Source organism: Rhipicephalus microplus, chromosome 8 (genome assembly GCF_043290135.1).
Source record: "Rhipicephalus microplus isolate Deutch F79 chromosome 8, USDA_Rmic, whole genome shotgun sequence".
Lineage (NCBI taxonomy): Eukaryota > Metazoa > Arthropoda > Arachnida > Ixodida > Ixodidae > Rhipicephalus > Rhipicephalus microplus.
The window spans coordinates 21,869,272-21,883,851 of NC_134707.1; the positions used below are offsets into that span (position 1 = coordinate 21,869,272).

The 14,580-nt window shown below is 42.1% G+C and overlaps 1 protein-coding gene across 3 annotated transcripts in view; it reads left to right on the forward strand.

The window, feature by feature from the left end:
• The window catches only part of LOC119165256 (cGMP-inhibited 3',5'-cyclic phosphodiesterase 3A-like), a 346,756-nt gene that overhangs the window by 159,263 nt on the left and 172,913 nt on the right, over positions 1–14,580 (forward strand). Inside the window, exon 1 of one of the 3 annotated variants that reach the window (XM_075871288.1) lies at positions 4,605–4,787. The exons of the other annotated variants lie outside the window; for them this stretch is intronic. Coding sequence (XP_075727403.1) covers positions 4,734–4,787 — 54 coding nt within the window. The 5' untranslated portion in view covers positions 4,605–4,733. Of the gene's footprint in view, positions 1–4,604; positions 4,788–14,580 lie in introns of those variants that run through there. 3 annotated transcript variants of the gene reach the window in all.

Genomic DNA, 14,580 nt, shown 5'->3' on the forward strand with positions numbered 1-14,580 from the left:
CGCAGTCAGTGTAACTGATACGGGAAGTGGCTTCTATCTTCAGTGTTTTTGTAGCATGCACGACCAAAACACCAAAAATTCATTAACTATTAACGCTAGACTGCGTTTATTTTTCAATCGCGTGAAAATGTTACAAGCATCTTTTGCTGTTTACTGTGAGGTCAGTTTTGAATGGCAATCTGAGTCCTTATAGGAGGCGCTTTTTTCATTGTTGAGTCTGTTGGTGGATATGACAAAATAATGGCTCTAAAATGTCATTAAAATTCACGTCAGCAGTCTATATTCCCGTAGTCCTGGGAAATGTTTTGTTTTGCATCGCGACAGGTTCTTTCTCTGCCACCATGACAAATTGTCAGATCCACGACTAGCACTCTAGCTTAAGGAATACGATTATATATGGCACTACGAAGCTTCTTTTTTTCCTGACGGTAGCATTGGATCTTACAATTAGGAAGACAGCGTCATTTACTTAAACTAAAATGAATTTGTGTGTTTGGAGTGCGAAATAGCTACATAACGGGAAACATTACTCTTACGTCTTGTTTATATTTATGCCTAAACAAATAACCTTCTAGCATTACATTTGTGCATTAGCATTCAGTGCATAACAATAGTTAATCGACAGTATTTTAGTAACCTGCGGTTCGCTGACGACATCGCATTGACAAGTAACTCAGGGGATTAATAACAGATCATGATTACTGAACTGAACAAGGAAATCAGTAGGGTAGGCCTGAAAATTCACGTGCATAAAATAAGGCTACACCAGTCTGGGAAGAGAACAGAGCTTTGCGGTAGGAGGCGAGATACTGGAAGTTGTAAAGGAATACGTCTACTTAGGTCAGGTAGTAACCGCCGCGGAGCTGAACCATGGGAGTGAAGTGAGTACCAGAATGTCAATGGGAACAAGCGTGGAAGTTTTTTTTTTCACCGCATTAGCAAGCAGTGTAAATGATTTTCATTGTATTTACAAGCAGGTACGTCGCTGTGTGCTTGAACACTTTCTTGACACGCTAACGGCCTGTGTTCGATTCTCGCTCGTAACTGAAAATTGTCTATCGTTATCCTATTTGGATCTTCCTCGATTTTTCGGTCATGGGTAATATTATGATTTTTCGCTCATGACCAACGACGCCAGAACTCTAGTGAAACGAGCTTTTGCACGCTATCGCGTTGAAAGTAGATCCGTGCTTTCATTTATACTTGAGCATATTTTCGTCGTACAAAATAATTCGCGAGAAGTTTTCAACTCACCTTTGTATGTGAGTGATGTTTTCTTACATTTAAGAATATTTTTCGAAAATGGCAACATTTAATTTCTGACTCTGTTTTGCATATTTGGTTGTTAGACTGGCAGCGCTTGGCAACACTAATAGGCACACAGTGTTCTGCCAAATTTGAAGTCCGAGTTGAACGTGGCTCCTGAAAGAGCTCATCTGTTTACGTACCTCGTGCGTCGTGTTTAATCAATCTACCTGCGCTCCTGTTTGCACAGGCGAGGCGTGAGCCCAACAGGTATTTGTTCCTTCCGAAGCTGATGCGCCCGACCGTTAAGGTTCAACTCTAAGGAACTCGCGCGACGCGGGCCGTGCACTTCAACCGGGCGGCCCGGTTAAGCTACTCATGGTGTCAACATCGATTTGGCCAATTCTTCGAAGAGCATCTGGTCATACCCGCGTATTGTCAGAACCAAGTACATTTAAATGGTGCACCTTTCAAGTTTAGTTAATTTTAAACGGTGTGAGGTTCCTGCCGTACCGCATAGTATATTCTCGACCGCTGCCTATAACGATACACGACTAACGGTGATGAACAAAGCTAGGCTGTCTGGAGTAATTAATAAACAGTTGTTATCGATCTAATCTGTTTTATCTATATGCACCGATGCTTTTTTTTTCATCCGAATTATTGTTTTGCATCTGAGTAGAATGAAACTAGGAAGTTTGAAAAACATTGTGATGAATATCCTTTCTTTCTATGTGTCTCCTGGTTCGTGAGTAATGAAAATTTGGCACTCATGACAAATGTGAGCTAAATCGTACAAACTTTACCTCTACATCGTTTAATCGGAAAGATTGGCACTGGTGTCGCTTGTGGGGGTTCAAATTAAAGTAAATCAAATTTATTGTCGGTGGTGCTATCTGACCCCCTCCCCGCCTGTGCATTCTTTTTGTATTGTGTTTTTGCACTGATACTTCAAGTACACTTGATCTGATTTGAAAACGGCTTTGTCCGAGTACCATTTTTTTTTCAGCTATATCGACATAACTGTTGGACTAATGGATGTTTTACTTCAACTGCGCGGGTAAACTAAGCCATGCAGTTGAAATATCTGAATTCACCTTGTTGTGTAACAATCTATAAATACGCCTCACTTCACCTTCGACGTTGTGGTGGTCTAATATTTGGAGGTTTCAAAGGTACCAATGCCAATTAAATACGAGCACCTATTTTTGCGAATATCGAATCTCCGTTACTTTGATTTTTTAGGAAGAGTCTTTTTAAAAGGAATCAGAAGAAGCCAGAAAACTTTGGTTGCTACTAGAGGGCAAGCTGTAGAAAACACTTTGGAAGACGCAGAAAATGTTATCAGTCTACGCAATGAAATATTTTCATGCTTCAACGGGGCAAAGTAGGCCTAAGAACACTTGCTACTTGTTTGATGGATTTCTTCTTAGCAGATTTTCTTTTTATTGCTGTGTTATGATGTGATGTGAAGGACAATTATTCTACTTTAACATTCATCACTTGCGCAAGTCATAATCTATAAAACCTTCAAAATTGTTTGAGTTGGCATTCGCAGTGTACTATAAAATCATTGCTCGGCAGTAGCGCAATGTATGATTTACTTGTTGGTGCGTAGCTGTGAAGTTGGCTTCTCCAGCTCAAGTGTACTAGTGAGGAAAAGCAAGCTTTCAGATAAAACTGTCATCATTTGTTGTGTAAAACAGGGCGACACCTCTGCAGAAGCACGCATGTATTGTGCTGAATTAACATAAATCAATACCTCGTAATTCGTCGTCAATAGAATAGTATCATTTAGTTTTTAAATATGCCTATTTAGTCTGTAATGGCTTTCGCTAACTTCATGCGTATGCCTTATTGAACAGTGTCATTAGCGAAGGAGGCAGTAATGGCAACATCCGGAAATATCATTCTCTCTTTTCTTTCTTATCGAGCCGCAAGTTATTTGCCTCACTTCGCTTGCGCTGTGTCGCCTCCTAACGGACAACCCTGAAAACGATGCCCTGCCGTGACTCGTGGCGCCATCTGACGACCGCTTCTGCAAATGTCACTCTCTCCTCTCGTCCTTTCGATTGATCGTCCAGCGCTGCAGCGCCGCTCACTGACGTCATCAGGTGTACCGAAACGACGAACAAAGCAGGGCGCAAAAAAAAAAGAATGCTGACGAGCGCTCGTCCGGCCTTTCCTTGACGCACGCACGAAGCGAAGTCTTCTTGTGGGGGTTAAGGGGAAAAAAGGAAAGGGGAAAAGGGGGGTGGTGCAAACAACGAGATCTCACGGCGCTGACTATGGCGTCGGCTGCCGCTACAAACACGCACCAGACTAGCCGAGAACAACCAAGGGGCGAAGACCTGAGCTAGACGGCGAAGACGTGAAGGGTATCGCTCGATTGTCACCCCAAAGCTTGCAGACGACGCATCGGTGGTGTGTGTGCGCGAGAAAGAGAGAGAGAGAGAGAGAGAGAGTGGACAAAGGAGAGGGAGTGCATTACAGTAGCGGGCAGTTCGACAGCACCACCACCGCTGCCGCCACCACGGAGCACCACAACCGAGGACGAGCGGCAGTTTGAGAGGAGAAGAGGTGAGAGGGGTTTGGGCGCGCGCGTCGGAGGTGGGGGTGGGCTTAAAAAATCGTTCGCCGCCATATTGAGAGGCCGCATCGGAAGCAGCGGCTGCGGCGGCGACCGTGCCGGGTGCTGGCCCCTGCTGCGGACGATGAAGACCTAAGCGTCTCCCGCGATGCGCAAGCGGAGGCGTTGGCCGACGTCTCCATGTAGTCCTGGATAGTTGTGCGTGCGCGTTAAACGTTGCCTGCCGCTTTGCATTATTTCGCCTAGCGCGCGTCAAAGGGGGGGGATAACTTCGCCCGAAAGTCGACGCCGCTCAGCGTTCGCTCCGCCGGACCAGCGGTCTTTCTGCAGCGCTCGCCACCGACGCGACGAACGAGACGACCAGAGACGTCGCCTCGGCTTCCGCTTCGAACGTCATGCTACTGCTCGCGACGTGTCCGCTGCTGACGCTACTACCAACGCCGAACCTCTCGATGACTGCTCCAAGAGACTGCCCGCCGAACGGCCAGTAGTGATACTGTCGGCCTGTGCTTCGCTCTTGACGACGCTGTGAAGAAGGCTTCCTTCGTTCTCTTTCTTGTTTTTTTTTTTTTTTTTGTGGCCGCGTGGTAACCCACAACACTTGCCGCCAGTGTAAGGCTTCTTGTTCGGTCGCTGTCTTGTCTTCTGCCGGTGAGCAACTCGAAAGCCCTGCTGCCGTCAATTTCGTTAGCTTCTCCGGAGCTCGCTTCTAAGTTCAGCTCAACAGCTCTGCCACCCCTACTCCCCTGAAACCTCTGAAGCGTAGAAGATAATAGAGAGTGTCAGTTCGGCGCTGATCTGCGGCGTGACACGAGGACCTGATGACTGACAGCCTTCAGTGAACGGGACAACATTTCTTAAGCTGCCAACACTTCAAGCTGTTGCGCTTAGTTTAGGAATGGGCGGTGCTCAGGCGAGAGTGAAGGTCTACGGTGCGCCTGTCTCACTCAAGGTGAGTACCGACTATCGTACCGCTTACGAGTGACACGCTTAAGAACAAAGCTTTGCTTCCCTCCTGCCAGGCGTTCTCCCCTCGTGCATCAATGCGTTCACTTCTGTAGGAGATTTCCCGCTTGCATATACCCATAGGTGTTATAGCCGACCGGCATTGGAGAGGACGATGCGTCAGCACCAGCCCTGCACGCCAGAGAGCTGATCAATAACGTGCACGCAAACAGGCATATTGTGCGATGCCACCCGGCTGTCAGTGTTAATGATGGATGACCTCATTTGAAGCGCGTACTTATAGAAACGTCTAATAAGAAATGACGTTAGGATATAGGCCCGGCGTGTACCTACTGACGTCTAAAGGGCTTTCACGGCACCGTGGCGTGCATTACAGCAAACATGGCCGAGATATAAAGTGAAAGTTTTGTTATATTTCTGGCATTGGCGACAGAACGGGTGAGGTCATGTGATAAGCGTTGCTTTCAAAACAGCATCTATTGGACCTGCTTTTGCGTCCGTTTGATATAATGAATGCATTCTGTAAAATATCTTCAAGCAACCCTTCAGGTAAGCTTCTCGTCTACTCTGCATAGCTCAGAGAAGCCGGCTACTTAGGAACTCATTTTAAAAGCGCAGATTACCCAGTTTTCATAAAACGAACGGCATCGCGCCAAAAGAATAGCGGTTTGCGGTGCACCTGTACACCTAGAAAAAAAGGCTCGACTAACGTCCGAGATAATGCTTTATCTGATCTCTCCACTTTGCCAAACCAGTGACGAAGAAAAGGAAATGCACTCATCACCGCACTGTTTGCAGTACATGCCGCTAGGAGTGCTGCACCTCACCCCAGATCTTGCTTGCCTATTCTAAAGGCTCCTATATTAGCCTTGAATTGCTATCTAGTGCGCAAAATAATTTGAAATTTTAAATGAAAGTCACAGTGGGTGGTATTTTCTAGCGTCTGTTACTTTGATTTGCCCACTCTGAGTTTAGTGTTGAGCTTTTAGGTCGTTTCCGTCAGGTGGATCATTGGATCGAAGCAAAGCTCTGTCTCTTACAAAGAATTCTCGAGGCAAGTTCTTTAAATGCTTCTTTTGAGAAAAAAGTTCAGTGGCAGTACCCTGCGATGAAGCTAGTGAATATAGACTTTTTTTTTTTACGAAATAAGACGTCAAATGCGTTCTGAAAGTTAGCGTGTGATATTCACAAAACAATCGATATACAAGGACCCTGTAGCTGGATTTTTGATGCTGATATTATGGTGTAATTTCAGGATGTTGTTGACGCATTGCCGCAAGTTTTCTCGCAGTTTATCTCTCATTATGCCAGAAATATTCATAAAAAATTTCACCTGCTTTATTTAAAGTTTTGTATTCGTCCATACGGTATATATACAGGCAATAGACAGACTTGTTTCTATAAGTTTCAACGTTTTGGAAAGAGCACTTGCATAAATGTAGTGCCCACAAACGTTAACATAACTTGCACTAATGACGTAATGGCTCTTCTATGTGCGCTGCTACCTTGATAATGTGCGAGGTATTTTTTGAAGTTCTTGCTCGTGCTTGCACATCTAACACAGTGCAGACTCATCAGTCAATGCTTCGCCATCTTCATCATTGATCATAATGTATTGCATCGCCGTAATCACCACTGTACATGAAATCATCCTCGCCAGCTGCATTCAGATATCTTTCTCCACAAGCTCGTATTATGCTAGACGCTGCCTCTAGACGCATCCAGTGTGAGTTCTCCAGAAACGTGGCTACACTCAAAACAGTTGAATGCTCTCATCTTTGTCGGCAAACCATTTGCCAGCGTAAAGAAAGTGAGCAGGAGCGACTGACCGAGGAAATTAACGGCCTCATTACTTTTGCTGTTACGACGGTTCTGCGTTGTTGCCCACCGAGCTTGCCTCGAGAAACACGTCAGAATGATCAAGCTGGTGTGTCAACCGCGAAGAAAGTTAATCAGTGTATTCTTTTTTTTCTTTCTTTCAATGCAAGTGCTTAGAGATGGATGAGTTTCTGTACAACAATCTAGACAATGTTGCTGTGCTCACTAAGCTCATCATGTCAGGTTTCCTGTCCTTTAAACACTAACCCAATTGCTCTCGTAGTTGTCCTCGTTTATTTATTTATTTTTTGCATGCGTAGAACATCACGTTTCTTCTCTGCACTCACCATATTCCGTGCACAGGGAGCATGATGGATACCAGTGCACGCGCTGACTGGCAGTGCTTATTTTTTTTTCTGCTGCTCGTACTTATTCATCATAGTGAAGAGCCTTCCCCTGTACTGTCTCGCCGTGTGGAATGTACTGATTATCCTCTCCTCACGCACGAGCAGTCTTCTTTTTTTCAAAAGAAAGGTTCGTTAGATTGCGACTGAACGTACTATCTTTTAAATTTCCGACATTCGCTAACTAATATTGCCAGCCTCGTATATGCCACAATGGTCTGATGTCTTTTAGCTTGTCTTTTAGACTCTCTTTTCACTGATGCGTGCTTATGTTTTACTTCGTGCACATTTGGATGATACATTATTATTACATACACATATGCAGTTTTTACAGTCCAATTTCAGTAGGAATACACTTTTGAACGAATATATAACAGCTGTGAAGACAGCTGTGACAATAGAGCTTTAGATCGCACCTTCAGTATGTAGGCCTAAGTGAATGTAGCCAAACATTTAGTCCTAGCGTTACTTCACGACACATCAATGGCTTGGATTTTTCTGTACTCACGTTTTAAAGACGTTACCTGGACTTGTACATAGAACGTGCTAAATTAAGTCTTTTTTGTATTCTGTAGGCGTCTCTATACCTCTGACATTTACGATTTATATTGAGGTGACAAGTTGAATCATAAAAGTTGGCCCCGTATCTGCACGTTACACTGCAAATGTCGTCTAAATACGATAGTCTTGCGTCTGGATAGAGTGAACAAAACGTTTATTTGATATGTTCTGCATCCGTATGTGGTATTCTGGAGGCGCTGCGGTAGAGTGCCTCGACGCGTGCAGCGGAGGCGAACGAGCGCATTGAGGTGCGTCACACGTGAGACATGAGTGATATATGGCAGTTATCTTGAAAAACGAAGCACGCGGCGTGCGCGCCCGTCTCGGAGGCGATAAGGTGTAGAACGCAAGGTGACCGGTAGGTGCCACCACCGTGTAGTCTTAGCAAAGCGTTGCAAACACTTGCCTTTTCGTGCTATCGTTTCATTGTCAGCGCAGCGTGATAAACGCTATGGTCCTTAGAAGCACTTATGTCTGTCTTTTTTAGTATAAAAAGATACATACAGAATGTTGAAGTGTTGTTATTGTGGCTCAAATAACTTTTTTTTTGCTTTTTAATCGACACTCGCACAAGTATGGACTTTGAAACTTGAGCAATCTTTGCGGGTGCTGCGGATGCGGTTTGACTTTGGCCGTTTCGGGTATCGTTCCGGCAGACAGACAGACAAGTCCGTCGGCAAACAGACAGACAGTGAAACATGAAGACAGATCAAAAGTTTTGCGTCGAAGGTCCCCAAGAAAGACTATTGTCTTTAAAAAATGTGCTGAGCCTGAACTTCATAACAACGAGGAAAAAAATGCACGGAATCTTTTTTGTTATTGACTATAAGGACACCAGCAGTGTAGCCGTTTACGCTGGCCGTATAAGCTTCGGTGACCGCAGAATGCCACAAGTTTGTTATGTGCCACAGCAGCTGGGCAAGTCCTACTACCGAGTACGGGAAGTGCGAGCACGAAAAGCTCCTTAGTCAAGCGGAAGACGTGAAACATGTTACAGAAAAAGTAATAAAGACGAAAACAAAGAGAAAGCGTAAATAAGGAAGAAAGCTACAGAAAAAAAGCGAAAAAAAGAGAAAAATAAATTAATTATGACAAAAAGAAACGAAATCTAAAAAGAATCACTGAAACTGAAGTAGATAGATAGATAGATAGATAGATAGATAGATAGATAGATAGATAGATAGATAGATAGATAGATAGATAGATAGATAGATAGATAGATAGATAGATAGATAGATAGATAGATAGATAGATAGATAGATAGATAGATAGATAGATAGATAGATAGATAGATAGATAGATAGATAGATAGATAGATAGATAGATAGATAGATAGATAGATAGATAGATAGATAGATAGATAGATAGATAGATAGATAGAAGTAGACACCAAAAAGAAAAAAAATAACATGAAGCGCTAGAGAAAGAACGGAAGAAATATAAAGAGAAACAATGAGAGAGAAAGAAAGGTAATAAAGCAATACAAAGTTAATAAGACGAGAAAGAAATAGAAAGCGACAGGTGCAAAAGTCGCGCCGAAACAATAAAAAGAAAGGAAGAGAAGACAAAAAGTCAGTTCAAAGAAAAACGGACAACCAGCTTCACCCTTCTTTCAGGCTTGGCACCACTAGGGCGGAGTTGTCATAATTTCCTTAGATGTTACAAGCGTGCCCATAAACGTCTTCCTTCCTTGCATTCTTGCTCATTATTTTATAGTGTAATGGCTAATTCACTGATCATAATCTTTCCCGAGTTAGTCGTGATAGTACATTTCTATTTCACGAATTCCACATAGCCTGTAATATTACGTTGCTTTGAACGACAGGCGAACACATAGCTGTTTAGGAGGGGCTTCATCAGGCAGTCTGCAATAATGACTGTAAATAACTGCCTAAGTTTCATATGAGCCTACCATATCCGCAGATACGCATTTTTCATTAGAATTATTGCTCATAAATCTCGAGAAACATGTTGTTCAATCTATAACGAGAAACAGTTAAAATCCTTGTGTTATCAAGAGTAATTCGTCAATTCTTAAAACGTGAAGTTAAACTTAAAAAGCACTATTCGCAATGAAGTCAAGAGTCATATTCTGACGGAACTGAAATAACGTAAGCCGTTACGCTTCCATTGCGGTTGTTAATTAAACGCATGCACATTTGGGTTGCTAACTCATCACTTACATCTCATCGTTGTTTCCACTGTTTCTAGAGCATCCAAATCAGTAGCTTAGCGAAATTGTTCCCCCGCATTGAAACCCAAGAATAATGTCTGTATAAAATGCAACTACGACATCTTGAACCAAAGTGCTTTTGTTTTAATCTGCATAATGAAGAATGCATAATGGAATTTGCATAATTCAATTGCAATCTTCTAGAGGAATTGAACGTTGCAGGCCTATGCAGTCAACATTGGTTCAAGGTGGGCAGAGATAATTAGCTACCTTGTTCGAACACTTACTAGTTACAATGTATATATTACAGCCTAAAATCTACTTATTAAAGCGTTGGGAAGTTTTCTTGTTGATGTGATTGCCCAGTCAGCACGTCTTTTTGTGAACGTGTTTTGTAATCTGGTCCCTTATCAATGAACGCTGATGCAACTTACTTTTTTAGATATTTACTATATGCCAGGTTTCTTTGTTAGCGTAGAATTCAGCATTTATTTACACTGGTATGGCGGACGGTTGATGGTTCAGGAGCCGAACAACTCTTCGGTAATGGTCGAAGGTTCCATTGCTGGGACAATAAGTTTTTAGTTAGAGTCAGTCATTCTATTTCAAAAGAGCTAAACCACTTGAAACTTGTTGCTTCATGGAATGTCGTTAAGCCAGCCATATGGATCGATCAACCGGTCCGCTAGTTAAAACATCATTCAACACCTTTGATTTAACTTATCTATGATAAAATCATTGAAACCATATTTTCTGCAATATTTAATCTGTCAAAAATCATTAACCAGTCATTCATGTTACCAAACTTGTTTAACATCTCTTCATCTAAGTCGCTTATACTGTGCCTTGCATTCACAAAATACACTGGTTAAAAAAAGATTTGCTACTTTCTAACTTTTGAAGCAGTAAAGAGCTGTCACAACATTCCTACCTAAGTAGTAACTGCAGGCACTAGACCACAGATTTTTACTGACTCAGAACACTTCTGAGGTAGTAAATGTGTGCGGTATACTACGTGCTGTTACTGTTTAGATAGTGTATGTTGTGACATCACTTTACTACCTCAAAAATTAGTAAGCAACACTACTTTTTGAGGAGTGTATTGCTTCAATGAACGCTTTTTGAAGTTCTTACGAGCTGGTTGAACTAATGCGCTGCTTTTTTTTTTCAACTGGTCAAGGCCACTCATTTACCTATCGGTTTGCTCATAATATTGTGATGGATCTCTACACACATCTGAAAAAGGTAAAAATATTGTTTTGTGATGTCGTTGAGGTATAATAACTCATAACTCGCGAATTATCTCAGAATTTCTTTGTAAATCAGTACTTTACAGCAACAGTTATTGAGGATTCACTTTAGACAATTTATACGCGCTATCTATCTATCTATCTATCTATCTGTCTATCTATCTATCTGTCTATCTATCTATCTATCTAATTCAATCTAAGTTATACGTTTTACATTGCAAAAACCTTGGTTTAAACGAGAACTCAAATTGTAATCGCTCTTGCAAAACCTATTAAGGTTCGCCCTAATTGATCCCACTGCGTCTATCATTCCGGCGTGTGCTTTATTCGTACTTTTTCGCTTTCCAGGAAGTGCATGTCCCTCGAGTACTGTCGGATGCTGTTTTTTTTTCCATCTTCACATTAAACTCCGGGGCATTTTCATCCGGCGTGAACCTTGCTATTTTAATACGAACAATAAGGACGGTCTCTGTGTTTCCTTAATTCTTCGGCCATTCAGTGCTTCATGCTTCACATGTGGCCTGCACTGCGTAAATTTGTCTTTTTATATTCATCATTGGTATTTAACGGCACTCTCCTTCACGCCTTACTTCCAAACTTCCATTGTCAGACCATCAAAACTGTTTTTTTTTTGTCGGCGTCATTTCATAGCATCTTCCATGGATTTGCGTTCTTTCTTTTTTTTATTGTGGGCTTGGTGAATGTGGTGTCGCTTCGAACGCCTGCAAACGCGCGAGAAGTGGGGTGAGTGTTTTTCAGTTTAAGGCAACTGATCAGGAATCGCTATATCCTAAAAAGGCTCTAATATTTGTTTTTTTTTTTTTTTGGTCCACATTTCTTCAGCTTCTGAACACCGTTCGGGCCGTACTGGAAATAGTTAAGTTAGCAAGCTCGTACTACATGTTGACTGACTCAGGCAGTGCAACCCGAAACAGCCACATAAACGGCTGCTGCGCAACAAACTAATTTATAACAACAATCAATGATGCCATAACCGAAAAAAAATAAACCTTTATTTTTGACATGTGTCAGTGATCACATTTTTATTCTAGATAGCTGCGCTCGATATTTTTTACAACATCGCCAATCTTGAAGCTTTACTCTGTTCTACTGATAACATAAATTCTCAAGCCAAGTTTTAGTCCAAACATAAAAGGTAAGGACTGTGCACTGACCCGAAGTTTTGGAACTAATTTGGTTCCTTCTTCAGGGGTGACTGCTCGGTCGGCTCTCTGTTCTGTAGACCATCTGCAGACTCTGTTCTGTAGACCATCGGGGCACCATTGTGGTCATGGTGCCCGGCTGCCGATTCAAAAGTCATGGTTTCGATTCCAGTCGCAGAGGTCGCAATTTGATGGGACTGAAGTGCTAGAAGGTTGTGTACTGTGAAATTTCAGTGCTAGTTTGTTAGTCTTTCGCTCTCGCCCCGCCGCGGTGGTCTAGTGGCTAAGGTGCTCGGCTACTGACCCGCAGGACGCGGGTTCGAATCCCGGCTGCGGCGGCTGCATTTCCGATGGAGGCGGAAATGTTGTAGGCCCGTGTGCTCAGATTTGTGTGCACGTTAAAGAACCCCAGGTGGTAAAAATTTCCGGAGCCCTCCACTACGGCGTCTCTCATAATCATATGGTGGTTTTGGGACGTTAAACCCCACAAATCAAATCAGTCTTTCGCTCTCAATGAGATAATTCCGCACAGTCACGCAAAACTTTCTCACTAGCCAACCATTATAGGCTGCAAAAGACAGAATCACGGGCATAGAAAAATTCATTTCATTAGCACGTACAGGACTTCACAACTTGGATTTTACGAGCTGTTGTTAATCGCCTAACAGGTCAAAAAGAAATGAGCCATGGTTTATTATTTCGCCACAGAAAACGCAAATCAGAGAAAGAGCCTGACCAGACTTGTGTATGTTGAAATTTTGTTTCGGCACCCGGCAGCGCAGCCTCGTAGTTGCGACTTGCAGTTTACGTGTTTCACAAAACAATCGGCGCCAGGGATGTGATAAGTGCCGATATCCTGTGGAGTTTGTGAGTTGTGTACCTGCAAAGCTTTTCATAATGGTAAGCCTGCGAATTCGCGCAGCCGTTACATAGGTGAATTGTTAAAAGCGCGGTAATATTGGCCCACTTATTGATGACTTCACTAAAAAATCGGCCATTTCATTTAGGAGCAGCTTTTTAGTCAAAACTACCAAGTAGTTGTTGTTTGGTTGTTTGTAGCCTCGAATTCATGGCACATAATCACCATGGGGGATCGGCCAAGAAAACGTATAATATGCTATGAACGGTAACTGCCCTATTGATTAGCAAAAAAAAACTGATGTAAGAGAACGAAGACATTATTAAAAATAGAGATCGAGAGAGTGAGAAATTTTAAAAAAGTAAGAAAATAATCACTAATATAATAAGTTATTAACGTTAACTTGATTTTTTGAGCCCGCCATACAGCTGAGTTCGCCAAACCCAAATAATTTGAGATGCATGTCTCGTTTTTATTCACATTATTCACTTCTTTTTTTGAATATTTGGTAAAGTGGGCATCATGTTGAAATACGTTCAGTGTCTCGAACGAATTTGTTATTATTATTATTATTATTATTATTATTATTATTATTATTTATTTATTTATTTATTTATTTATTTATTTCTCATTGTGTGTGCATGAGCATGGCTAGTTCGCGCCCTACTCGTAAGAAACGACGTGCTTTGTCAACAAAAGTTGCTACGAGAAGTTGGTAGAGTTGGCTTCGCCACAGGAAAGCCGTGGCGAGGCGAAGCCTACCTCAGATACACGTTGATTAATAGCATGTCAGCATGTGCGTGCTGTCTCTGATTATCTCTCGGTGTGTGTGCGCGTCTGTGTACGTGCTTCTACAAACAAGCGTGCATAACCCAACCCAATCTTCAATAGAGTTAAATGACAGACCACTTACTTCATAGGTTAGACCAGCAATTCGTACTTTAGTTTTTACTACGTACAAGAGCTTTATATAGTCTCTGAAATTTATGCTAATGCTCTCGCTTTCTGGCGTGAAGTGTGACGCTGTAATTTTTTTCATTGTTGTACCTACAATATCAACACAACCGTCTAACCCGTTTCCTTGTGATCTATCTATCTATCTATCTATCTATCTATCTATCTATCTATCTATCTATCTATCTATCTATCTATCTATCTATCTATCTATCTATCTATCTATCTATCTATCTATCTATCTATCTATCTATCTATTCATCTATCTATCTATCTATCTATCTATCTATCTATCTATCTATCTATCTATCTATCTATCTATCTATCTATCTATCTATCTATCTATCTATCTATCTATCTATCTATCTATATATCTTTGTCGTTGCCTTTTTTTGGCGGCAACGAACGCTTTTCTCATACATCACTTCATTTTCATCATGACCATATCCGTCTATTTCTACTTGGCGTCTTTGTCTTCGTCTATCCATCCATCTTACTCATTTGCACATCATGTTAGTCTATTTGTACCGCGCGTGGCGTGAGGATCCACTTGTGTCTTTCCTGATGCAGAGCAAGCACACAGAGTTCTGCCCACTC